This window comes from Mus musculus, chromosome 2 (assembly GCF_000001635.26).
Source record: "Mus musculus strain C57BL/6J chromosome 2, GRCm38.p6 C57BL/6J".
Lineage (NCBI taxonomy): Eukaryota > Metazoa > Chordata > Mammalia > Rodentia > Muridae > Mus > Mus musculus.
The window spans coordinates 31,878,312-31,905,901 of NC_000068.7; the positions used below are offsets into that span (position 1 = coordinate 31,878,312).

The 27,590-nt window shown below is 53.5% G+C and overlaps 1 protein-coding gene across 1 annotated transcript in view; it reads left to right on the forward strand.

Annotated features, from left to right (window-relative positions):
• The first annotated feature begins 8,969 nt into the window (after positions 1-8,969).
• Lamc3 (laminin gamma 3) overlaps positions 8,970-27,590 on the forward strand; it is a 61,803-nt gene continuing 43,182 nt past the window's right edge. Inside the window, exons 1-5 of the mRNA NM_011836.4 lie at positions 8,970-9,432; positions 19,919-20,223; positions 22,164-22,294; positions 25,119-25,285; positions 27,297-27,485. Of these exons, the coding sequence (NP_035966.2) occupies positions 9,033-9,432; positions 19,919-20,223; positions 22,164-22,294; positions 25,119-25,285; positions 27,297-27,485 (1,192 nt within the window). The 5' untranslated portion in view covers positions 8,970-9,032. The remainder of the gene's footprint in view (positions 9,433-19,918; positions 20,224-22,163; positions 22,295-25,118; positions 25,286-27,296; positions 27,486-27,590) is intronic.

Below are 27,590 nucleotides of genomic sequence, written 5' to 3' on the forward strand. Positions count from 1 at the left end.
GGACACTACCTACAACCCCACCTTGCTCTGTGCATTTGGAACTTGTCAGCCTGTCACTACACCTACTTCCTATCTTTTCTTGTAGCATAAGTATTTCTTTGGGTGGGGCAGGCAGGGTGAGCAGATGCCTGCCTCAATGGGGGCAGGTGGCCTGAACAAATTGTTATGTATTTTGGGGATCCAGCCTGTTTGTCCTATGGGGAGGGGCTGGCAGTGAGTGTCAAGGGGGACCAGATTCTGATTATAACTTGGTAACAGGCGCTGGCTACTCGCGAGGCACTGATATTTATGGAATAAATACGGTGCGATTTATGGCCGTATCTCCCTCTGATGTCCTATCTGATATGCAATTCAATTTCTTTTATTGTTTTTGGACTTTTGCCATCGAGGAGAACCCATAAATAAATAAATATATGGGCGAATGGCAGCCGGCAGGCCAGGCCGGGGCTGCCAGCCCGGCGTCTCCAATCCCATATTAGGCCCATCGATCACACATTATGAAGCCGGAGCCTGTCCCCCGGCTGGGATGAGCTGCAGAAGGGCCGGTCAGTCGGTTATTTAGGGGCCTCAGTTGGCAGCCTGCCCTGCCTGTCCTCTGCCTGCCACCAGCCCGTGATGTCCCTCTTTCTACCTCCATTTGAGGCTAAGGAGAGGGTGTCCCAACTCTCGAGTGGGCAGAGAGCACCTCAGGCCCGTGACATTTGTCACCTGTCAGGCTCTCCTGTATGCATGCCAGGCGGCCTGACAGGAGGCTTTGCTCCTGGCAGGAATAACCTGCCCTCCTCTGCAGGGCACTGAGCCCCAGGACCCAGGCTGAGTCACCCACACGCAGTGCTCTGAGAAGGAGTGCCACCCACTTGGGGTTTCTTTAGAGGCAAGAAGAGCCCAGATACACGAGGTGCAAACATAGCACTTACAGTGCAAAGCACTAATGGCCATGGGAACCAGCACTGTCCCACCCTCAATGACCCCCTTTTGGTGGTGACAGAATGCCCAGTAGCTGGCACCCAGGACTATCCCTTGTGCTGACAGGGTCCCAGATTGTGATAGGGCAAAGCAGGACCTGGGGTTGCTTTGGTGCATAGACACATACAGCACATGTGTGTCATGTACAGCAGAGTCTCGGACAGACATCCACACACCACAGACACACCACAAGCACGCACACCTGCATGCCACACCTCATGTTCACACATGGGCACACACACCCATGTTACATACTCTGTGCATGCACTCACCATACCACATCCTTCCACAGCACACATAAACACACAGAATACATATGTCTCATGTGTTTATAGGTCCACATAACACACACACACATATTCTTCCAAATGCATTTGCATACACCATGCCTACCACCTTCAAAGGTGTCAGGCCCACATGTACAGACACATGACATTCACACAAACACAGATCCCACAAACCATGTGTCCCCAATGCTGTCCCTGCCCTTAGGCCCATTGGGGAGTCCCACGCTCCTTAACTCTTTTTTTAAAGACAAATCACCTAAGAAAAACAGGCTGCAAACAAAGACCAGGAAGCCACCCAGGAAGGTGGCAACTTCAGCTGAGACCCCATGGTGAGGACAAGGATGGCTTTGGGTGCTGTGTGCTTACCCAGGGCCCAGCAGGAGCTCCCGAAACACAGATCCAAGGATGCTGGCGGCAACGCTAAGTGATCCTAAAGCCAGTAGTTCGTGACCCCCTGGAGGTCAAAGGACCCTTTCATAGGGGTCGCATATCAAATATCCTGTATATCTGATATTTATATTATGATTCATAACAGTAGCAAAATTACAGTTAAGAAGTAGCTATGAGAGCCGGGCATGGTGGGACACGCCTTTAATCCCACCACTTGGGAGGCAGAGGCAGGCGGATTTCTGAGTTTGAGGTCAGCCTGGTCTTCAAAGTGGGTTCCAGGACAGCCAGGGTTACACAGAGAAACCCTGTCTCGAAAAAAAACAAAAACAAAAACAAGAAATAGCTATGAAGCTGGACAATGGTGGCACATGCCTTTAATCCCAGCACTCCACTCGGGAGGCAGAGGCAGGCGGATTTCTGAGTTCGAGGCCAGCCTGGTCTACAGAGTAAGTTCCAGGACAGCCAAGGCTACACAGAGAAACCCTGTCTCAAAAAACCAAAAAAAAAGAAAGAAAGAAAGAAAGAAAGAAAGAAAAAAAGAGTAGCTATGAAGTAATTTTATGGTTAGGGGTCAGCACAACAGGAGAAACTGTATCAAAGACTCGCAACATCAGAAAGGTTGAGAGCCCTGCACTAGTGGAAGGTGAGTTATGGGAGAGCCTAGCTCTCTGACTGTATGAGTCGCTTGGCTTCTGGGTGCCTGTTTCCCACTCCTGTAACATGGAGCTAATGTCCTTCCTGACAGGACCATCCTGAGGAGGGATCCAGTGACCATGCCGGGCAGGAGGCGGGACCTCGGGTTTCAACAGCACAGCGCACCTGCTTCCATTGCTACCCATCTCTGCTTGCCGCCTGCAGGAGAACTCAGATCTGGCAGCCACACTGTTTTATTTTGTATGTCCCCTGGCCTTAGCCTTCAGCAGGGGCCCCAGCAGGCAGGACATAAATTTCCCACCACCCAGAAGAGACCCATTAGCAAAGCCATGCAAATGCTAAGCGGTTCCCGGCGCAGTCCCAGACCGGAGCTCGCCTTTCCTCTGACATTTGTAAAGTTCACGTTTTCAAAATAAAGCCACGTGAAGGCAGAGGCGGCTCTATATCACTTCCGTCAAGCGCTTGCCAGCTCCCCGCCCCCCTTGCCCTTGGCCTTCACTTCCCCTTTGAAGGGCCAGGGTCTCTGGGGAAAACCCCACCGTGGGCGGTGGGAGCCACCTTGCCTGCTTCTTTCTTTCTCCCAGCATGGGGCCAGCTTTCTGTTCTCGCAAAGGTTCATCCATTCACTGTTCTTTATCTTGTGTGATTAATTGAGCACCTCATGTATACCTTCCCTAGAATGTGTCAGACCCACAGTCTTTTCTAGAAGACCAGTGAGGAGCTGGGTCTCAGCCTGGATCCCAAAGCTGCCCCTAACCCAGCCTCAGAGGATCCTTCAGCAGATAGCTAGGAACTCTGGGGCCCAAAGACGGATGCAAACTTGCCCAAGAACACACAGAGCAGCTTCTAGACACTTCTCACAAATGCTCTCTGCTCTGTCTTCTCTAGGCCGTGTGTGTTCCTTGCTACTAACCTGCATCTCAGTATTGGGCCCACAACCCCTCCCAGGCAGCAGTCAGGAACACACACACACACACACACACACACACACACACACACACATATGCATGCATGCTTCCACTTCCCTTCCTACCACGGACACCTCGCACCTCCGTGCTCGGGCCGCACTGCTCCCTTGGTCCCTACCTGCCCTGCCTAGGCCACCAGTCTTTACTAGATTCCTAGCCCACTCCTGGTTTGTGAGGAGTGAGTACCTAGCTTCTCCCCCTGCTCGTAGCAGCCAGGGAGCATCTTATCAGCTCACCTTTGCATTGGTGTGGCCATTCCACACCACCTGGCTTCCTGAGCCGTCAGGAAGGCAGTTCTCAGCCCCACACCCCTTGCTTTCCTCTGGGCACTTGTGCACTGCCCACTTTCTGCTTCATACCTCACTAGCCTCTCACAACTCCCCTTCATTTCTCTCTGACGTCTGAGCCTCTTACATGGCTGTTCCCTCTGCCTGGATGCTCTTCCCCAATCCTCCCACCTTCTCTGGGCCTCAATGGAGACTTCACCTCCTCCAGGAAGCCTTCCTTGACCTCTCTAGACCAGGCCTGGCACCTCCTCTTCACCCTGACTGATGGAATTGACACATAACTCATAGTTAAATTACTGTGTTATTCTCCAGGTCCTCCAAGTGATAGGATACTTCCACCGCACTCGGCCCTTGGACCGCTGCATCCAGACTGCATCTTCAGGAGTACCTTTCTCATCTCTCTGGACCCCCAAGCTGACTCATCCCACATTTCGGGAGGGAGGTGGCTGAGTGCAACAGAACAACTGAGACATTTGCTGGGCTGAGTGGTGACATGCCCCCAGGACAGTCCTGTCCCTCTGCCTGTCTGACAGTGTTAGCTCCCTGCAGTGAGATGCTTCCAGAGGTGACAGCTGAAGGATCCTGTCCACTCCACTCTGTCCGACCCCTCCCTCTCTATGTTACCGTCCTCATCCCATCTCTTCTAGGATGCTACCTCCTACAGGAACTTCCCTGATTGCCCTGCCTTGTGCCTCCCTGGGAACTCCTTCAGGCTCAGGAGCAGACACATAACCATTGAATCTGTGCTTGCTTCCTAGGCCATGTCTCCCTGTTGCCCTGATTTTCCAGGGAAGTTAATGAAGTCACTGACAGTCCATGCCTCCTGCACTGTGGCAGCCCTGGCCCTTGGGTGAGCACAGAGCAAGTGGTCATGGAGGAGTGAATGCCTCAGAGCAGAGCAGAAAGGCCGACCCTGACCCTGCAGCAACCCTGCAGGATGCTCCTGGGTTCGCTGCTGCCCAGCAAGGTGGGGCCTTGTAGGGCTCCTCCCACATCTAAGCCCATGGCAGACCCTAAGTCCAATTCTTTCCCCCTGCTCTTGAAGCTACATGCATAGCAAGTGGTACCCTACTTAACAGAAGGGAAAACTGAGGCACAGGCATGTGGGTAACCATACATAGGCTTGGAGCTGAGCACAGCATTCATTGTTCAAGAAGGGAAACTGAGGTATGGCTCCACCCAAAGGGCCTCAGTGTGTCAGGGCTCAGCCCTGACCTCCTCCCTAGGCATCCAGGACAGAAGCCTAGGCTGGGCTGAGGAGCATGGTCTCCTCTGGGGTACTGGACCCCGAGCCCCAGCAGGCTGAGCCCTGTCAGGAAGGATCAGCAGCTCCAGCAGCTCCCTAGATTTAATTAACGGGTCTTTCATCTCTGTCCTGGAAGAATCAGCTATCTTCTGTCTCCTTAATTAACGTTCATTAAGCAAATCAGAACAACGCAGGCTTTGCTCCCCCCTCCTTGCCTGGAAGGTTTTAACCCTTGGTAGGTGGGCTTTGGGAGGGGAGCCCAAACAGAGGGCCTGAACCCTGTACAAACACCTAAGTCCCCCCCCTTAACCCTCTAGGGATGGGGAGGGTCTACCCTGTGCTATTCTGTGTTCTACCATGTGCTCACTATTGCTGCCCTTGCCTAGAGCAAGGCTCCACTGGCTTCATGCTGTCCCCTTGCCAGCCCAGCCTCGCCTTTCTTGCTCTCTGCACCCCATCTTTTTGTCCCTTCCCATCTCTTGCTCTTTAAGGTACGGAAGCTCTGTCCTCACTATCCCTTTCCCTCCCAGGTTGCTGTTCTCACAGGGATCCCAAACAAAACTCTCCTGGAGAAGCTGGGATACAGAGCCAGCAGACCTTGTGACAGTGCACTGAGAAGCCAGTACCTGCATGGTCCCCTCAGGGGTGCATGCACTCGGGGTAGGAGGCTTCCACTCCTCAAAGCAGGAACTGTCATGCAGGGCTCAGAGATTGGGCCTCAAAGCTTCAGGTTAGAGGGAGATAGGCCATGTGGTCTGGAGCTCCTGTGGGTTTGGGGATACACTACTGGGGTCCTGGCTTCAGGGGACAGACACTGGGCCAGAGTGGTAGGCCCTCCTCAGCCCCTCCTCTTGCCTTGTCTTTTCCTGTAGTGTTGGAACCCTGGGCCTTGCACATTCTCAGCAGGTACTCCACTACTGAGCCATAGTGTGGCCCTTTTAAGCCTCATTTTAACAGAATGGCCCAGGGTAGACCCCAGAATAGCCCAGGGTAGACCCCTCGTCTCAAGAGGGTTGAATGTGTGAGTGAATCCTGAATTCGGTGAAATGGGAGGAGCACAGGCTCCTTGACGGACAGGTGGCCACGCCCTCTCAAGGTCCAGCATTGCACATGGGCAGTCCTTAGCTGTCCCACCAATCCCTTTCCAGCTGGTACAGTTAAATTGCCATTTTGTCCCCCATATCTAGAAAGTCCTAAGACTTTGGGGGTGCACATATATCCCTGTGTCTTGGAGGCACTCAGGATTCTGTGCCCTCCCCAAACCCTCTCCTAAGAAGAAACAACCATACAATGGTTGGTCTTCTTACTTGGTCTCTTACTGCCCTGACGTGTCCTAAGCAAGCCACTTCCCCGCTAAGGGCCGTTTCCCCGCTTTGTGCAGCTAGAGCCAGACCTCAAAGACTTTACCTTGGATCCTAAGACTCAGCCACAAAGCCCTCACAGGAGGGATGGGTGAAAGCCACCTGATGCACTTCCCCTCCACTGGGGCTCTCCCGGAGCCTGAACTCTGAGCACCCACCCTTCTGCCTGGGAAGAGACTCCCCAGGATTGACGGTGTCTGTCCTGGAGAGCAAATACAAGATGGCTGCCATCCCGGAGGCGATTGGAGACTTGACTCTGCCGGCCTCCAGCTGTGTGCTCCTGGGAGTCACTCTTGTCTCTGAGACTCCCCTGGAGTCTGCCAATCCACCAGATTATATAGCCTAATCTGGCATGCTGTCCCTAGGTGGCAAGGGACAGGTCTGGTAGAGAGTCAAGGGAACAGTTTGTGGAGCTGAGACAGGCAACCGGCCCTGGACTCCATTCCCATCTCCGTCTGGCTTCTTGGCTGGTTGCTGGTCAATTCCACACAGCAGTGCAACCACGGGCCACCACATTTTTGCCTTCTAGGAGGCAAGAGAGGCCTGTCCCTGTACTGCAGCCAATGTCGCCACCAGGTGGTTGACATGGAACACCTTAGAGACTTAGAGACTTAGAGAAAAGCAAAGCAGGGAACCTGAGGCACCACTGAAACCTCCACTGAGATCACCAGCCAAGGAAAGACAGACGTTCAGGAATGCTGGCCCGTTTGGTGGCCATCCAGCAGGTCCTGAAAGAGGCCATCACTTCCAGCCCGGGACCCAAAACCAGCCTGGAGTTCTGTGTACCCCACAAACATGCCCTGGCTGCTGCAGGGTGCAGATCTTGAGGATACCAGAGTGAAACACATCCGGCTCCTGCCCCTTGACAGTACTCAGCCTGAAGCCCTGTACAGGACAAAGACAAGTTCATGCCATGGGACTGCTACCACCCAAGCCCCATCACCAGCCCCTGCCCTGCATGCCAACATGATGGCCGGCTTGCTAGCCTCCTGGCCTTGACAAATGTACAACACCTCTGTGATCGTCTTTCCTTGATCATTCTGCCCAACTTAACCTCTTTTAGGAAGCCTACCCTGACCATGTGGAACTGGTCACGGCTCCCTCTCCTAAGTCCCCACTTTGGTATGCCAGCTGCTGTGGCTGGCTGGTCAGCCCATCATTAGTAGCTATGATGTGACAAGCACCATCCCTCTTATTGGGCTGTGAGACCTTTGCATCCTGCCCAAGCACAGAGAGGACGGACAGAGGCCCTGCTCGCCAGAGCCCAGACTAGCCAGCCTTGCAGGGTCCTGGAGCTATTTCTTAGCAGCTCTTGGCTTCGCTATAGTGATTATTTTCAATGATCTGGGAGTTGAGCAGCACATATTGCCCCGATGCTTAGAAATTTCTGTTGTATGTGCTCAGTGGAAGGTTGGAGGGACCTCAGAGGCTGCCACACAGAACACTGTTCCCAGGGAAGCCACTGTCACTACAGTACAGCTGGTGCTGACTGCAGCAGAGGTGTGTGTGTGTGTGTGTGTGTGTGCTCGTGTGCACATGCGTGCACCATTAGGGCTATGGTTAGCACACAGGGATCTCAACACAGGCTATAGAAGTGAAATATGTAGAGAAACCTTCTTTCTCTGGGACCTCATGTATACCAGAATATTCGTCCAGAAGGACAGAAGCTAGCTCCAGGGACCCTGGCTGCAAAGGCAGATAGAAGGAGAAGATTCGGGGGCAGTCTTAGTGAGACAAGGTGTGGGCTCTGCCACAGCCCCATGGGTGATACAGAAGGGGCCCAGATATCATGTGACTAATGGCTTCTGTGTTGTGCAGTGTGGGTCTCTCGCCTACTCAGTCTCTCAAGGAAATCAATAGAAGCCTTGTAGGTTGAATTGAGACAGTATCTAAGGACCTCACCCAAGCTGAGCCCTTGATTAAGAGATATTAGGGGTGCAGGAGTCTGCTCTGCAGACAGAGGCAAAGAACATGGGCCTCCTTGGTGGTCCGCGTCCACAGCAACAGGAGTCCATTTTCATCCCAAACTTGCCTTTGTCCTCCTCTCAAGGTGTCCTTGTGATCCTGTATCTAGCTAGCAGTGTAAGGAAGGAGGCCCCAGAGGGGGCTAGCACAAGGCTCCCTACCACAATTTGCCCTGTACCCCTGACTACCCATGCCAGACCCCAAGAGAACCACTTCCTTAACCCTGATCATAACTTTCATGCAGGGTTGGAGTCTTACTGGATCTATCCAACCGTGGCTGTGGGAATCTGACGGTGTCCCGCTCCCATGGGATCATTTTGTTTTACTGTCTACAAGGGCCAGAAGGTGCCTTGGGAAGGACATTAGTTTGGTGGAGAGAAGGGGAGGCCTCTGTTGATAAGAGGAAGCCTTTTGATAAATCCCAGGTGACAATATCTGCTTTGGGAGGAGACGCCAGGAGCGCAACACTTTTGACAGAGAACACTGGACAGGTACGGAGGAAAACTGCCAAAGGTCATTCTGTCAGGTGAAGACCTGCGCTTGTCTTGCCTTTCAGCTCAGGAAGGTACACAAGTGCAGAGCTTCCATAGAAGAGCCGCATTAGCAGAATAACTTGGTGTCTCTACCGAGACCATTTTGCAGGGAGGACTGTGGAGCCAGGTTCACAGTTCCCGAGTCCACGACCCAGCCAGAACAAGCAGGCACTCCCAGGCACGTCCAGCAGGTGGGGGTGAGCACGAAGGGACGGAGCTCGGATGGTGGGGTGTCGCCTGCATGGGTCCCGCCCTCAGATGCCGTCGGGTTCCGCCTGCAGGGGAGGACTCCAGGGGCCAGTGGAGCGCAGAGGGGCTAAGCGCAGACCGCAGCGTAGAGTGGATCCCGGAGCAGTGCAGAGCGGGGCGAGGACCATGGCTGTATCCAGGGTCCTGTCCCTCCTGGCAACGGTGGCATCGATGGCGCTGGTGATTCAGGAGACACACTTCGCGGCAGGCGCGGACATGGGCTCTTGCTACGACGGTGTGGGACGCGCACAGCGCTGTCTGCCTGAGTTCGAGAACGCGGCGTTCGGCCGACGCGCCGAGGCCTCCCACACGTGCGGACGGCCCCCGGAGGACTTCTGTCCACACGTGGGGGCACCAGGGGCTGGGCTACAGTGCCAGCGCTGCGACGATGCTGACCCCGGACGACGCCACGACGCCTCCTACCTCACAGACTTCCACAGCCCCGATGACAGCACCTGGTGGCAGAGCCCATCCATGGCCTTCGGGGTGCAGTACCCCACCTCTGTTAACCTGACCTTGAGCTTAGGTAAGCATGCACCCTGTCACCTTATATCCAAACCATGGAGGCCCAGGCAGAGGGCTGTGCACGCTGGGGCAGACTGCAGCACCCCACGGGTAAGGAGTCAGAACCTGCAAGCCCTGGGTAGCAAGAGGTCAGCCCAGGGGGCTCCCCTAAGGGCTTGGGGGAGCAGAAGGCTCCCCTCAGCTGTGGAACTGGGTACAGCAACAATTCCCTGGAAGAACTGTTAAGGAAGGTGGGGGTCATACTTCCATGATGATCTATCTGATCCATCCTCTAAGACCCGAACTTGTAATCCGGTCAGCTTCGATGCCCTGTGGACGGACCTCTGACGCTGTGAGCAGTTTGGGAATGGGCGTTAGGGCAGTTGCCACCAAATGTGAATGCTGTAGTACCCTGGGCAGGACAGCCAGTTTCTTCCTGCCACTGGATAGCCAGCCTGGGCGTTTCGAGTGGCCCCTCCGCATTGTTCTTGATTGCTCCACCCAGACTGAGGCAAGATGAGGGAGCACAAGGCCCTTGAGGCTGGGAACCCAGGGGTCCACTTCTACCTTGAAACTGGACTATTCTCTACCCACTCCAAGTTCAGATGAGCCCAGCGATCTCCTCAGGTTCCTTGCTATGTCCTGAATACTGTGTAAATCTTCCAAAGGTTTGATAACTTGGATTTGGTATTTTCATAACTCATTTTGACACTAAACGTGACCTGAGGCGATTTCTAACCTTGGTGTATCCTAGTAAGGGCCAATATTCATACATTTTGTTACTGGATCTCATTTGAGAGCAGCTTACAGCCGCAGAATGAAGCCTGTGAGCTAAGCACTCTTCCCCTGAGCTACATACATCCTCAGCACGCCTCTGAAAGTCCAAGGTACATCAGGAGCAGAGTTTGGATAACATCTAATGAAACTATGCCCCAGTGAAAAGCTGGAGGCTCAGAGAGGTTAAGTGCTTTGTGCAGAGACACACAGCTGCTAAATGACAGTCAGGACCCACACATTCCTGTGCAATGGAGGTCAGAATATAAACTTGGCATGTGCTGTACCACCCACGACTACACTGGCTCTTCCTAGCCATGGGTGGCAAAGCCCTGGCACCACAGCTTTGTCCTCAGAAAAGGGAGGTGGGAAGAATATTTAACCCCTTCAGCAGCATAGGCAGGCACATTCCCTTTGTATCCCAAACCCAGTTCCCAGGGGTGAGGACACATTCTCTCTACTGTCTGGAGCCTGGATGGGGTGGGGTCTGCCCAGACAGGAAGCAGGAAGCTAGGGGAGGTGGTGGCCAATGGGGCTGGCAGGACCTCAAGGCCATGGGAGGAATCTGGGGCAGGGAAGGAGACACTGTGTTCCCTAACAAAGGCTGTCACACGTGCCCATGAAATCCAGATGCCAAGGAGGGAACTCTAGCCTTGGGCACCAGGGCCATGTGGTCAGAGTGGGAACCCTGTGTTTGCCCTGTTTACACACTGCTGGGCTTTGCCTGATGCAGCTCCTGCAGCCTTAGATGCTGCAACAAGCAGCCTCTGGAACCCACAGATCCGTGTGAGCAAAGGCATCACACACACGGGCATGAGGCACAGAAGAGATTGTACCGTGAAAGGATGGATGGATGGATGGATGGATGGATGGATGGATGGATGCAGTGCCACACAGCATCCTGGGCACTCGGTCAGCTCAGAGTTCTCTTGATGGGTCTGAAATCTGTGATAGGGTAGATATCATGCAATGGACTTAGGACTCAGACATAGAAAACCGTTTACCAGGAAGTCAGTGCTCTGTGTTGCACCTCAGCTTCCCTGCGTGTACAGTGGAGACAAGAGTGAGCTGGGGAAATAGCTCAGTTGGTAGAGTGTTTGCCTAGCATGCACAGGCCCTGGCTTCCACCATCCCCAGCTCTACATAAACTGATGGAACTCGGGAGGCAGAGGCAGGAAAATCAGGAGTTTTAGGCTAGCCTCAGCTCTTCCTCAAAACCAACAAAAACAAACAAACAAACAAACAAACCAACCAAAAAGACTTGCTGTCTCTGAGGACAGTGTGACAGCTACAGGTGCTCAGATTGGGGCCATCATGATCCTCATGTATGTGTTGGAAGCCCTGGGTGGGGGTTGAGCTCTGCGCATGGGCTCTGTATCAGAGAATAAGGGCTCACCCTGCTCCAAAAGACATCTCGATCCAGGTCCCAGCTGTGCTGGCCCATTTTGGGGCTGGGTGTCTTAAATCTGTTGCAGCTAAGCCATGGACTCATAATATCCAGAAATCTAGAGTGTCTTGGCTGTTAGCTGCGGTGGGCTGGTAACAGCCCCTCTGTTTTCCTGCTGCTCCTGTTTGCTGGGTCCCTCTTCCCCTTCCATGAAGGCTCTTAGGAGGGGAAAATAGAAGACAGCTCTGGACAGAGTCTCCTGGGGGTGGGGTGGGGATGAAGAGCAGGGGGAAGAGGAGGCGGAGGTCAGCTTGGGATGGAGGTCACAGCGTTCCCAGCTCCCCGCAGCTCCTGACATCTGGTCTAGATCCTATCCCGCAGTGGCTGCTGAGCCAGGTCTTCCTGTCTGTGATGAAAGGCCACAGTGGGGCTGGCTGGTGGAGCTGACTGCTCTCAGGGCTTCACTGATGCCTGGCGAGGCTGGCAGGGATGGTGCAGGGGGTGGATGGGGACAAGGGAAAGCAGAAGGGGCCATGGGGTGACGGACTGTTCAAGGACCAGCCTCTCAGCCTAGAGGAATTGATTCTTCACTTGTGGGGAAACTGAGGCTCTGAGGATGAAGTCGGTTGTCTGGGGTCACACAGGGCTCAACTCTAGGTCTATGCTGCTCTCACTTAGAACAGGGAGTAAACGGGTCAGGTCAGCCCTGAGCTTTCTGCATCTCCATCCTAGAACCCGGTGCAGCGGCTCTTGGTGTCCTGTCTTGGACTATCAGGACTCTTCTGGGACCATAGAAACATGCCACTGGGTTCTAAGTCCCCAGATGCAGGGTGAGATAGCAGGATCATCCCCAACACCACCTGCCAAGACCTACGGAGCCCATGACCTTTGCTCTTGGACTTAGAATATAGCTACAGCGGGGCTGTGGTGGCTCACACCTTTAATTCCAGCACTCAGGAGGCAGAGGCAGGCGGATCTCTGAGTTCAAGGCCAGTCTAGCTTACAAAGTTAGCTCAAGAACAGCCAGCACTATCAGTCATTGAGAACCCTTTCTCAAACCTCCATTCCCACCCCCCAAGAAAGAACACAGCTATGTCCAGCACTGCAGGCTAGCCATAAGACCATGTGGGGAAAGCCTAAGTCTGAGAATACATATGGGGCAGAGAAGCCTCAACTGGGGGACGGGTGGGGAACAGTGGCCTTTCAAGGCCTGAAGGTGCAAAGAGTCTCCAGAAGAAGCCAGAGCACTCCAGGCCCAAGGGAGCAGATGGAGGCAGCTGCGTAGATCTGAAACCCTCCAAGCCTAGATGGCTTCAGAGGAAGGCTGAAAACTGTAGAGGTTAACAGCCACGGTGAGGTGCCTGGCTTAGATAGGAACTGGACTGGGGAGCCCACAGAGTGCCCCAAAGTTCCCAAGTCTCCTGAGCCTTGGCTCAGCTGTGCCTTCCTGTGGACTGGGTGGGATGTTTGCCTTGGCCAGGGCCAGAGCTTGGGGACAGTGTCCTCCTTCCACCTCCCTGGGGGATTTGGCTGGAATGCTAGGCCCAGGCAGGTCAAGAGTCAAGGCAGTGGGGTTGGATAGCATCCCGCCACCCACAGAAGTGGCCCTAGGCCCAGCTGGCCTTGTCCCCACTCCTCAGGACCTCCCACAGTGATGTAGGAGTTGCAAAGGTAGAATGTCCCTCAGTGGGGGAGGGGAATGAGTGGCCTCTGGGCCTCCACAATCTCTTTCCAGCTAACCTGTTTTGACTACCACCATGGCTCTGTCCAGACAATGAAAGGCTCTCCTTTCCCATCCCATGGGGCTTGCTATAAATTCCCTCGCTTCTACAGGTTCACTCTCTCTCCTCAACATCTGGTAACCCAGGCTAGCTCATAAGTCAATGGGCACCTCAGGGTGCCAGATGCCAAGCTCTGGGGATGTGTTAGGGGAACCTGCGCTGTCTACCCAGGTTGAACTTCCCTTAAGGGCTGTACTTGCTTGCACTCCTGCCTTGGCCCGGTGTGGTCCCATTTCCAGCTCTGAACCTCCGTGGAGTGGACAAGGGTCCCTGGTTTCACAGCTTCATTCCACACCCAGCACCAGGCCCCCTGCCTGCTCAGGCTTTTTGGCCAATGTCAGTCCATCACCACACAGAATGAACAGTGGCTGATGGTCACTTGTGGGCAGTGTTCAAGGGCCTTGCCGACATCCGATCGCTTAGCCCTCAGATCGCTATTCTCATTTTGCAAATGGGGAAACTGAGGCACTGAGCTATCCAGTTAGTCAGAGAGAAGTCAGGCATTTGATCAGTGACTCTCCGGTATCCAGTGTCCTCAGCAGGAGCAAGGGAGTGAACAAGTAGAGGAATGATGAGTGAAGTTTGGTCCTTCTAGAGGCATTGTTCCCAAACCTAGCCTCCTCCCTCCCTGGCCCTGGCCCTTCCAAGGCAAGCCCTACTTCACATGCTGGAATCGTGACCCACCTCTGAGAAGATCTGTCTTCCCAAAGGCCTCGTTCATCCACCTGAGCTTCCCACCCGAGTCCTGAGCATCTCCACAGAGCAGTGTTAACCCAGAAATGAAGCAAAATGATGTGTGATGCAATAGGAGTGAGCGCTGGGGTCACTAGCCAGTCACAAGGGGACAAGTACATCATGATTCTCCTTCTAGAAGGTTCCTGAGCTGTCAGATTCATAGGGGCAGAACATGGGATGGGGCTTCCTGGGGCTCAGGATGGGGGTGGAAGGCTAATGTTTAAGAGGACAAACTTGCAGTTTGGGAAGTTGCAGAAGCCACAGGGTAGACATTGTTGGTAACTGCACTATAGCACAGATGTGCTTAACACCACAGACTGCACACTCAAAAATGGCTGTGACCATGTATTTTGTATTCTGTACTTTTCTTAAAGAAAAGCGCCCCCTCCCATCTCTCCATATACTTAGGCAAGTATTTCTCAACTTAATGCCCTCTTCAACCCCAATAATAAATGTTTCCCAGAGTGCTCACTCTCTGTATTCCCTTCTCTCCATCAATCCCTCCGCCCCGCCTCTGTTTATTGCGTGTGTTTATTTATGGTCGGCTGTGGTGGTCTGGAATGCCCATCCCCCTTCTTTGCAAACTTGTATATTCTGTAGACTCCAGTGATCACAGCCGGGACCGACCGACCTCAGAATGATCTTGACACAAAGCCTTATGCAATCACCAGAGAAAACCTGTTTCCCCTGCCTGGTTAGACTCACAGTTTGACCGTTAGGTGATGGAGCCAGGCCTGGTTCAGTTTGGTTCCTGTGGCCCTGTGGATTGTGATCTCTGAGGGCACCCAGTTCTTCGCAATGACTCCAAATGCCCAAGGCTGCCAAGAGCTAGCTCAGGAACTGAAGAACTTGATGGCGGGTGTCAGGCCCTGGGGCTCAGGCCTGGGATCACTGGAACCAGCTCCCAGTGGTGGGTATCAGTCTAGCCTGCCCATATGTTCCAACTCAAACCTTGCTGCCCACTTTGGCGCCACCCTCGCCCCACCCCTCCTGGATCCCCAGATGGCTGTAATTAAAGTTTGTTTTGTTTCCATCTTCCAAAAATAAGCCTGGCCTACGCACCAGGTCAGCACCAGACGCCGGCCAGCTTGATTTATGGCAGGCCCAGGTCTTGTCAGGCTGTGTGTCCCAGCTGGTAGGGGAGATGTGCCTTAGCAGCCTGGTGCTTCACTCAGGTGGCCCTCGTCACGCCAGCCACTACATCTGAGCCATCAAAGGCTGAACCCATCTCTTTGTTTCTATCAGGATCTCTAGCCCCTTCCCAGAAGTCCTGTTTCCCTGGGCACCAGGGGAGCCCTAGGAGAAGGGTACCTGGCTTTGCATGGCCTTTGTGAGGGCCTGAGGGCCAAGAAAGATGGACTTTTTGCTTGTGGAGTTGAGGCCCCTTCTCGTTAACGGAGTGGATCTTGTTAATGGAGCATGCACCACAATGGAACTGGTGTGTGTGTGTGTGTGTGTGCGCGCGCGCGCGCGTGCACGCACGCGCAGGATGTGCTTGGCTTTGTCTGGCATATAGTAGGTGCTCAGTGTTGGGCTGAGATGCATAAGAGGTAGTCAGGGAGTTGGGGAAAGACAGCATTTGAGGTAGAAGAACAGTATACAGGGTGGCCTGGATCTTAGGAGCAAAACTGTCACCCTGGAACCTCACTGGCCCTGGAGCTCACAAGAGCCTTAGTGGTTGTGGTTTAATGCCTGTCACTGTACACTGGGGCCAATTCTGCTGCCCGTCCTCACAGAGCAGCCTGGAGTCGCTCTCATAATTAACTCTCCAACAAACCATCCCACTGAGCCCCTGTGATGTTGCCTCAGCAGCTCTCGCCTTCTGGCTTGGCAAGGAAGGAGCCTCCATGTTTCCCAGCGCAGAAGCTGCTTGCTTGCTGTCATACAATCCTAGTGACCCCCATTCTCCGAGGGCAGCCTCCCTGCCAGCCACCTTTGAAGTGTCTCCTGGCTCCCTCCCTCCCAGGAGGTGTCTGTTTACTGAACCTGCAGCACTTGTGTCTGCCCCAGTATGAGCACATCTGGGCACATCTGGGCCTGGCGCTCCCACTGGGGAGCCAGCCAGGCACCGCCTGACCCAGCCTAGGCCCCTACGCATCCTCTTCTGCAGGGCTCAGAAGCCCTGTGCCAACTGAGCTGCCACAGAACTTTAGAAACATCTTAAAACGGAACCTGGCAAGGCGGTTGCTTTTTAAAAAGTTTCGTAAAACTGGGTTTTCTCCAGTTTTAAATTAGAACAAGCTCCAGGAAAGAAAATTGGGAAAAACAGAGGGAAGCTGAAGGAGGAACAGTTGTGCTGAGTTCCGAGGACAAACATGCTCGCCAATTAGCCGGCTGTCTTTGGGGCCCGTGCCTTTTGTTGGGTTTTTCTGAGACAGTCTCATGCCGCCCAGCAGGCCTTGAACTCACTGTATAGCCAAGGATGGCTTTGAACTACTAATTCTCCTGCCTCTACCTCCAGAGTGCTGAGACGAGTCATATATCACCACACCTAGTCTTCTAGTTTTTTTTTCTCAAATTATGTCTGCATGTGGATTCTGTGTCTGAGTGTGTGTGGAAGCCAGAGGTAAACTCGGGGTGTTGTCCTTCAGTTGCTATCTACCTTATTTCTTGAGGGAGGCAGCGCCACTCACAGATTCAGCTAGACTGGCTGGCCAGTGAGCCCCAGGGTTATCCTGAGCCCATCCTCTATCTGGGATTGAGGGCGAACAACCCCATGCCCAGACCTTTTTTGCTAAGAACTCGAACTCAGATCCTCCTGCTTGTGTGGCACACGCTTTATCAGATGAACCGCCACCCCAGGCCTGGCGTTCTTCACTATGGTCCCCTTTTTGGACCTCCTACGGTACCTGCATCCTTCGTTTTGACTCTGATTTTTCCAGGGGGCCCTTGGCACTGCAGACTGTCAATGGCTTTGGTCACTATGGGAACTGCTGTCCTGTAGGTCTCTTGAGCTATTTCTTCAGACTCCTGGTCTCCCCAGTCTATTATAATACCTTGATGATTTGTCTGTGCCATTAGGCCATGACCCCCTCCCCCCACCCACGAAGGCCTCTTTGTCTGATTCTGGGAAATATCCCTGCGGTTCCTCATCCCTGTCACCCAACTGCTGTCCCAGAGGGACAGTATATTTATGCTAGATTTTTCTTTTGTTGTGGTGAAGTACACATAGCATATGGTTGTATCCATGTTCAACTGTGTGCAGTTTGGAGTCACAAACACACTCCTGCTCTGAACCTGTAGTGAGGGCTCCAGGTTCTGTTACCTTAAGAAACAGAACAAGCTGCCCTGCCCCCAGGCCCCGCGGGCCCCACTGCACTCATAAAATGGACAATCCTTAGAAAGGACATTTATTTTATAGCTTAATTATGTATATGCGTGTGCATGTCTGTGTGTGGGTATGTATACATGAGTGGAGGTGCCAAGGAGGCCAGAGAGAGATTCAGGTCCCTTGTAGTTACAGCTACGGAGAGCTAATTATCCCAGCGCTAGGAACTCCTGTGCTCTGTAACAGCAGCATATGCTCTAAAGCATTGAACCAGCTCTGTTGAGCCCCTGCAATGCTGTGTGTGTGTGTGTGTGTGTGTGTGTGTGTGTGTGTGTGTGTGTGTGTGCTCTCGCGCACATACAAGCCAGGGTAAGTTAACAACTATCTTCCTATATTATTCCCTATCTTGTTGCTTTGAGACAAGATTTCTCACTGAGCTGAAAGCTTGCTGCTTGGGGCGAGGCTGGCTGGCCACTGAGTTCGTTGGGTCTGCTCATCTCTGCCCTCCCCGACTCCCACCCACTCCATTCTGGGGTTACAGGGACGTGCAGGCATGCTTCATGTTTTACGTGGATGCTGGAGACTGAAACTCTTGTCTTCCTGCTTAGCAAGCAGGTGCTGTCAGCCACTGAGCCATCCTCCAGCCCCTCCCTGAGCCCACACTGTCTCTGTGCGTGTGGTGCGAGGCATGTTTCAGTGTTGATCTGTCTGTGACACATTTCTTCCGTCTAGCACCCCACCCTCGGGGCTTGTCTGTATTTTAGGCCCAAGGGTCAGGGTTGCCCCACTTTTCCAGGCTGAACAGCCATCTGTTTGACATGGCCTGGGCTGTTTCTGCCCCTTGGCTGTCTTGAGCAGTGGGTGATGTGAACACAGATTCGCGTGTACATTTTTTGAGGCCTGGCTCCCATTCTTTAAGGCTATGTCACACCAGGCTTGCCGGGTTGTAGGGTAAGGCTGGCTTTTGATTTTCTTTCTGTCTTTTTTTATTTTTTTTTATTTTTTTTTTTTTTTTTAAAAAAAAAAAATTTTTTTTTTTTAAAGATTTATTTATTATTATATGTAAGTACACTGTAGCTGTCTTCAGACAAACCAGAAGAGGGAGTCAGATCTTGTTACAGATGGTTGTGAGCCACCATGTGGTTGCTGGGATTTGAACTCTGGACCTTCGGAAGAGCAGTCGGGTGCTCTTACCCACTGAGCCATCTCACCAGCCCTCTGTCTTTTTTTAAAAACAACTTTTAAAAAAAGATTTATTTATTTTATGTATATGAGTACACTGTAGCCTGTCTTCACACACACCAGAAGAGGGCATCAGACCCCAGTACAGATGGTTGTGAGCTACCATGTGGATGCTGGGAATTGAACTCAGGACCTCTGGGAGAGCAATCAGTGCTCTTAACCGCTGAGTCGTTTCTCCAGCCTGGCTTTTGGTTTTCTAATGACCTGCATCTGTTATCCACAGTGGTGGCATTTTAAAAACTTACCATCACCAATGCACAGGATGGCCTCTCTGTGTTGTTGCCTTGTTATTGCCAAGGTGTGTGTGTGTGTGTGTGTGTGTGTGTGTGTGTGTGTGCCTGCACTCACACCCAGGGCTCAGCTTAGCCATACAAGGCTTGCTTAACAGATGTGAAATGTTGGTTTTGCCTCCCATCCCTTGAACATAAAAGCACACAATCGGGGGTGGGTATGGGGGACTTTTGGGATAGCATTGAAAATGTAAACGAGGAAAAAAAAAAGCACACAATCTCATGATTCTTACACTCACAGTTCACGCACCCACCACTGAGTCAACCGTGGGATGTTCTCATCATCGGCCCCTATAACCCCTGTGCCCATGCGCAGTCATTGCCATTTATTCCAGCGTCTCATCCTGACATCGAAATACCACTAGCTTACTTTCTGTCTGTAGCTTGGCTGCTTCTGGGCACTCGGCATAAGTGAGGTCACACTGAGACTTCATTCCTTGTCACCATGATTAGCAGGCATTTGGGGCATTCTGAGCATTGCTGTCCGTCTAGTCGCTCCAGGTCACTTTCTGTTGTTCTTGGCCACCTGCCTGAGAGGGGAATCTTTGTGTGGAACACCAACCCTGTTCAACATCCTGAGGTGACACCAGCTTGTTTCCTGAAGTGCCACTTTCCCTGTCACTCCCAGCTGTGGGGTCTCACCTACCACATGCCCTCCATGGTACTGAGTCTTGCAGTCTTCATTTTATCTTATTTGTTTTTGTTTGTTTGTTTACTGAGCAAAAAGAGACACTGCCATTCAGGGAACGATGGTTCACCATGGCTCAGGTTCCCATGCAAGGAGGTGAGCTGAGCTGGATAAAGGACGGGCTAGCAGCTAGGAGGCCTGCAGGCGTAGTCCTCTCCTTGCTCCTCTGACAAGCATCAGCAATGGAGAGGCCCTCTGGCCCGAAACTCCAGAGAGTTCTGCCAGCAGCCATCCTGCCCAACCCCCTCATTCCACCCTGACCCCACTCAACCCCACCCCCGACCCAGGGCTGTCTGTGTACCTGTTCCTTTCTATAAGATGGTCTCCATCTTCCTGGCTGCAGGGAAGGCCTATGAGATTACCTATGTGAGGCTGAAGTTCCACACCAGTCGCCCTGAGAGTTTTGCCATCTACAAGCGCACGTACGCCAGTGGCCCCTGGGAGCCCTACCAATACTACAGTGCCTCCTGCCAGAAAACCTATGGCCGTCCTGAGGGCCACTACCTGCGACCGGGCGAGGATGAGAGGGTGGCCTTCTGCACCTCTGAGTTCAGTGACATCTCCCCCTTGAACGGGGGCAACGTGGCCTTCTCCACCCTGGAAGGCCGTCCCAGTGCCTACAACTTTGAGGAGAGCCCTGTGCTGCAGGTCAGGGGACAGCTCAACCTGGGAAGAAGGGTGGCAGGATGGGACGTGGGTCAGGGAACAGCAAGCAAATCAGCAGAGCTAGGACCTGAGAGACCTTCTGGTTGTCACACCTTCAACCCTAGAATCCTGCCATCTTTTGTGGACACCTGGCTTACTTTTATTTTTAAGTGTAATTCATTTATGTATTTGATTTTTCAAGAAAGAATTTCTCTGTGTAGCCCTAGCTTTCCTAGAACTCACTCTATGGACCAGGGCTGGTCTCGAACCCAAGGAGATCTGCCTGCTTCTGCCTCCTGAGTGCTGGGATTAAAGGTATATAACACTACTGCCCAGCTGTTTTTAAACATTTTTTGTTTATTTATTTATCATTTTAATAGGCTGAAGCAGAAAGTCCATGAGTCCCAGGGCAACCTGCAGTTCACCTGGTTTCCCCCAGCTGTGTACAAGTGGGGGGCTGCCTAGGGAGAAATGTGTTCAGAGACCCCCTCCCCTGCTCCACTTGGTTTCATAGTCACAACACTTCCACTGCTGAGTCTTTTTCAGTTCCCACCCAGGCCTTAGCTCCCTGGTTCACAGAGGCCTCAGCATCTCCCAGGGGCCCTCTGAGAACACAGTGTGGTTTGGAGATAATGTGCTTGCTCAGCGTGCACAGGACCCTAAGTTTGACCCCGGTATCACAAACAAGATGAAACACAGGGGTCCCAAACCTGCCTATCTCAGTGGGTAGATTGCTTGCCCAGCCTGAACGCAGCACCTCATAAACTGGGTGTGGTGGTGCACAATGGTGTATTCCTAACATGTTGGAAGTGGAGACAGAAGGATTGGGAGTTCAGGGCCATCCAGGGCTACATGTGAGTCTGAGGCCAGTCTGGGATGAACGCAATCCTGTCAGAGGAATAAAAGGGAGGAGGAGGAGGAGGAGGAGGAGGAGGAGGAGGAGGAAGGAGGAGGAAGAAGAGGAGGAGGAGGAAGAGGAGGAGGGGGAGGAAAGGGAGGAGGAAGGAGGTGGACTCCAACCTTACCCCAACCTCTCACAGTCAGACCTGCCTTCATCAGAACCCTGAAAGCACAGTGACCTTTGCAAATCCCAGCCCCAGGAGACCTGGAGAGTGACAGGGACCCGCAGCCTCAAAACCGTACAGAGTTCTCAGGACTGAGTCCTGCTGGGGTGAGGAACAACTATGCCAGGAGCTCATTTTCCATCCTGACGGCCTGATTGCTAAGCCAGGGGCTCCTGGGTTGAATTAAAACGTTGATTAATATTCAGCCGGAGCCGCCTCTGATTATAACAGCAGGCGGATGGAAATGTCACTCTCCACGTGCATCCCCCCACTTCCTCACCACGCGCTTCCACGGGGAAGCTGCGCATCCAGCCCGTGATCAGCAAGAATCTTTCAAGGGTCTGCTCTGTGCCAGGCAGAGCCCAGGGGCTCTGGCTTGTGGGGCTCATGTTCTGGGGTGTCAATCCTCTGCCTATGAGGAGCTACAGGGAGAAAACAGAGCAGGAGAGAAGGCAGGTGACCCACACGTAGGGTCTCAGATGGGCTTCCTCAGCCACTGTATACACAGGCACACACACACACACACACACACGCGCGCGCGCGCGCACACACACACACACACACACACACACATGTCTGTGCAGATGCCAGGCCCTGTGACCAGTGGCTAACGTTACCACACTCCTCCTCCTTCTCACACCATCAGGGGAGCTAACCCAGCTGCATTTTGCACATAGAGAAACAGAGGCACCGAGACATTGGGCCTTGTCGCAAGATTGACCCAGGTCTCCTAATTTCAGGTCTGTCCTCAGGATTTGTCTTGGCCAGCTGGTCCCTGTGCCCCACGGCCACCCCCACCTTCCGAGGACCAGTGGGCAGGATATCCCAGGGGAGCAGGCCAAGAATACTTACTCATGGTGTCCTTGTTTCCTTTCCCAGGAGTGGGTCACCAGCACTGACATCCTGATCTCTCTAGATCGGCTCAACACGTTTGGGGATGACATCTTCAAGGACCCCAGAGTGCTCCAGTCTTACTACTACGCTGTGTCTGACTTCTCTGTGGGTGGCAGGTAGGTTGGAAGCAGGGCACAGGACCAGGGGGAGGCGGGCAACAGGCCCCACCTCAGGTCTATGAGCCACAGAGCAGCTGCTGGTAAAGTACCTGGGGTGATCCAGATGAGAAATAAACAGGACCCCCAAAACCTGTATGCATTTGAAGCCTTGCTGCTGGCTCCCTTCTGCCTCCACAGGCTACCCCCATCACGTTCCCACCAGGAAAGAGAAGAGACAATGAATTCCCACCCCAGGCCTGTAGCTGGCATATCAGACATGAATCCAGCAGCTCTCAATAAACACATCAGTGTGCCCCAGTGTGCCCGAAGGCCTGACTCAGTTCTGCAGAACAAATGCTAGGGGTGCCCTGGGCAGAATGCCCAACAGAGGCACCTTAAGGAAGGAAAGATTTTGGCTCACCAAAGTATAGTTGGAGGGTCCAGCAGCATGACGGCAGCAAGTGAGTCAGAGGGAGGTGAACACAGACATGTAGCTTGCTTTCTCATTATCCACCCGGGACCCCAGTCAATGGGACAATACCTCCCTCGCTCAGGACTCAGGCTGGGTTGTCCCTGCTCAGCAGACCCTCCCAGAGGTTTGTCTCCCGGGTGATTCTAGATCCTGTCTGGTGGACAATATGAGTCATCCATCCTTGGTACAGCAGTGTGGGACAGGGTGAGGACAGGGAGGAGGCAGAACCTGCAAGAGGCAGGGAGCTGGGACCATGATGATACTGTCAGGGCCGGGAGCCTGGGCTGACCTGTAAGAAGATGAGGATGTAGCTCAAAGTGACAGGTAGTGAATGTGGGCTGACAGTGAGGATGGCCCCCAGATGCTGGGCTCCCACCATGCAGAGATTCCTGGGCGATGTTAAAGATGGAGGAGGTGGGGAGGAGCTTGTGCCCAATACCTTGCCCTTCCATGGAAGACTATGTGTGAGAGGATCTCAGGGGACACAGGTGAGAAGCTACAGATGACCCACACACACTGTAAGTCAGGTCAGACCTCCCAGCAGGACTCCAAAGACAGTCATGACCTCCATCTGCTATGCCTGCTGTGAGGGGCTGCAGGCCAGAGAACATCTGGGTCCCAGCTGCGGGACCCAAACCACCCTGGGCCCCACAGCTGGCTGTGAAGGCCACTCTCAGGAAGGAACAGCACCTTCCCTTGGGTCAGAAGGATTCATGGGGGAGCAGGAGCTTGCAGCATCCTCTCAGGGATGGAGTATACTTCCTTAGTTCCCGTGGTGACCACCTGTCTTCCATGACTGACTGATGCTGACTCATTCCTACCAGCAGCCACAGGGTGTTGCTGCCTACCCCGAGCTCATGAACAAACAGTACCAAAACTCTGTGTTCCCAAATTAGAGATGGGGCCCTGGTAATGGCCAGTTATCCCACACTGCCCTCTGAGGACTTGACTTTGGGAAGCCAGGATGGGCTCTGTCTTGTGCTCTGTCCCTCAGTGTCTGCTGCAGCTGGGGAGTACAAGTCCCTCCCACCTCCAAAGACACTCCCACTTCCAAAGATACTCCCACTTCCAAGGACACTCCCACCTCCAGAGACACTCCCACTTCCAAGGACACTCCCACCTCCAGAGACACTCCCACTTCCAAGGACACTCCCACCTTCAAAGACTCTAGAGAGGTCTGATGCTATTTGTGGGACCTCATCTTAAGCAAGGCAGGAGCAGGCCACCATGGGCTCTGAGCCACCAGTGATGGTGGCCACACAATGTCAGCCTCTACCCGGCACTCTACATTACCCACCTCCCAAAGCACATCGTTTTGTTTTTGTGGACTTCACGTCCCTTGACCTTGTGGGTGTCATGGGAATGCAGGCCCAGGGCGCAGACTCTGCCGCCTACTTGGAAGCTTTCCCCACTGCATTGGACACTCCTTTCTTGCTCTTTTTGACACAATTGCAGAATTACCTGAGGTGACCCCAGCCCTCGAAGGATTGACCCTGTGACCTCTTGCCCTCCCTGACCCAGGAAGCTGAATTGACTTCTCCCTGAGCCCCAGGTTCCCCCAGAGTTCCCAGGCAGAGACCTTCTGTTGCAGCCTTGGACAGCCTTCCAGGCCTCAGTTTCTCAATCTGCTCAAAGCTGACAACAGGAGGCTGGCGAAGACAGGTGTGCTGGTTAGCTAGAATTTTGTCAAAAAGACACAGGCTTCAGTCATTTGGGAAGAGGAACCCTCAATTGAAAAAAATATATATCTCCACCAGACTGGCCTGTAGGCAAGTCTCTGAGACAGTTTTTTTTAAAATGGCTGACAAGCTGGGCTTGGTGGTGCACGCCTTTAATCCCAGCACTCGGGAGGCAGAGGCAGGTGGATTTCTGAGTTCGAGGCCAGCCTGGTCTACAAAGTGAGTTCCAGGACAGCCAGGGCTACACAGAGAAACCCTGTCTCGAAAAACCAAAAAAAAAAAAAAAAAGGTTGACATGGCATTATCCAGCCCACTGTGGGTGGTGACATCTCTGGGCAGGTGGTCCTGTGTTATACAAGAAAGCAGGCTGAGGAACTCATGGAGAGCAAGCCAGTATGCAGCATTCTCTCATGGCCTCCCCATCAGCTCCTACCTCTAGGTTCCTGCCTTGAGTTTCTGCCCTGACTTCCTTTCACGGTGACCTGTGAAGGAGATGAGCAAGATCAAATAAACCCACTTCTCCAAGGGACAACAGACCCCAATCCATAGATATTTGGGAACCCCAGGGTTCTCCTTATCACTGCCCCAGGGATGGAGTCAGGGCTCAGGGAGGCCCACACTTGCACTGCCTTCGAGGGGCACCCTCCTCCCCTCAGTGTCTCCAGGCCCTTCCTCCCGGTGTTCTCCTCAGGTGCAAATGCAATGGTCACGCCAGTGAATGCGAACCCAATGCGGCTGGTCAGCTGGCTTGCCGCTGTCAGCACAACACCACAGGAGTGGACTGCGAGCGTTGTCTGCCCTTCTTCCAGGACCGTCCGTGGGCCCGAGGCACCGCCGAGGATGCCAACGAGTGTCTGCGTGAGTGTTTCTCAGGCAGCAGGCCTTGAAGCTAATGAGACTGACAGGAAACAATGCCCCAAACCACAGTGGGCTGCCTGTGCCCCTGGGTGGGCCTGGCATTCAGTGTGGGGTCCTTGGCTGGGCAGGAGAGTGAACATGATGTCTAGGGAGCACTTGAGCCCCAGTCCTCCCTCACAAGTCATTCCAGGATGAGTCCACCCAGAGAGGCGCCTGTGGTAGGAGGGCAGGAAGGTCCCCAAACTCCACTTAACCCTTTCTTAACTGTTCCAACCCTGGCAGCTAATGAAATCCAGTCTTCCACCCCCACCCATAGGATTCAGATCCGCCCACCCCAGTCTTTCCCACAGTCCCCCCGCAGTCCCCAGCAGCCCTTTGATGTTTCAGCTGTGTGTGGTGTGGCTCTGTCTGTTTAACCTCAAAGACATGCTGGTGAAGGAAGGAAGGGGCCCTGGAACCTTCTGCAAGGATGGTGGAGAGGGAAAAGAAGCCTTCCCAGTGTCTGTACCAGCCACTCCAGCATCCCACTTGCCCTGGTCCAGCCCATCTCCCTTCACGGTCCTCCTCTGCTTCCGGCTTCACTGTGTGGTGCCTGGAGCCAGGCACAGAATTCCACACACAGCCTCTCGCAGCTGACCTCCTGGGCTCGGGCCATAGCCTGCCAGAGCTGGGGGTGTTGAGGAGACAGCTTTTCCTTGAGATAGGACAGCTTTTTTTTCTGTCTGTAGGAGCTGCCTCAGGGCCCAACACAGTCCTAATGAGTTCCTCTTGGCTTGATCGGCTGCCTCCCCCAGGGAAGGTGTGCTGGCTCCCTGCTTGGGCCAAGTCTGTGCCTGTCTCTACGTGGGAGGGGAATGCTGAGAACTAGCCTGCTCCCCTGCCAAGCCCTTACCCCGGCCACCAGCCTGAAAGATGCAGGTTTCATGCCTGACCTTTCACCCCATGACTCCCAGCCCAGGCAGCCTCTGAGCCCTAAATCCCCCTTCTTTTGCATCCCTTTAATCCCTCTCTGCAGCCCTCTCCTCTGGGTGCCTGCTGTCTCCTCTCCTCTGTCTCCAGCCTCCAGTGAAGGGTCTGCAAAGAGTGCGAATACAGCTCTGTCCCTCCCCTAGTCCCCACCTCCACCCCCAGCCTCCTCCCCATAACTCCAGCCTCCTGGTAGCTCTGACTCAATCCGCTGGGCATCACACATCAGTTACCTCACTCTATCCCCTCCGTGGCCATCAGGAGGCGCGGTGCTCGCTCCCAGCAAGCCTCTTAGCATACACACACCAAGCAGATAATGCTTCCCTGGTCCAGAGTGTCTCCCCCTGGCTCCGATACACTTCTGGCTCCATGGTCCTCCTCTATTAAAACACCTCTCTGCCTCTGTCCGGGAAAACATTGTTTTGGAGAGTTTATTAATGAAGCCCACCTAGTTCTTAAAGAGCATCCTGTTTGGGAATACCAGATGATGGGGCTCTGTGTTCTGGGTCAAGTTGAGCCTAGACTCTGGCCCTTCCTCTTAGTCACTTGTCTTGTTGCTATGACAAAATGCTCCACAGAAGCAGGATAGGAAAGGAAAGGTTTGTTTGGGCTCACAGCGTGAAGGTACAGTCCCCTCACGGTGGGGACGCCATGATGGCAGGAAAGTGAAGCAGCTGGTCACATCACATCTACGGCCAGGAAGCAGGGAGAGATGAACGATGAGGATAATATATATTATCAGATCCCATTATAGATGGCTGTGAGCCACCATGTGGTTGCTGGGAATTGAACTCAGGACCTCTGGAAGAGCAGCCAGTGCCCCTAACCACTGAGCCATCTCTCCAGCCCCCAGTGCCATCCATTTTTAACGTGGGTCTTGCCATGTCAGCATACTGTAGAAATCACTGAACCTAGGAGAAACCTAGGAGGTTGACAGGATGAACCAAGCACACCCATCTTGGAGATGCCTCCTGCTTCAGAGAGCATAGTCTCTCAGCCCCAGCAGAGGCCATCACTCTTACACACAACCTTCCATCTCTCCCAGCCTGCAACTGCAGTGGGCACTCTGAGGAGTGCACGTTTGACAGGGAGCTCTATCGGAGCACAGGCCATGGTGGGCACTGTCAGCGGTGCCGTGACCACACAACTGGGCCACACTGTGAGCGCTGTGAGAAGAACTACTACAGATGGTCCCCGAAGACACCATGCCAACCCTGTGACTGCCACCCAGCAGGTGAGTGATCCCAGCTCCACCCTTCCTCATCTCCTACCCTCATCTCCTCCCACCTCGGCCCCTCCCACCTCGGCTCCTCCCACCTCCACTGCCCAGTGTCCCTCC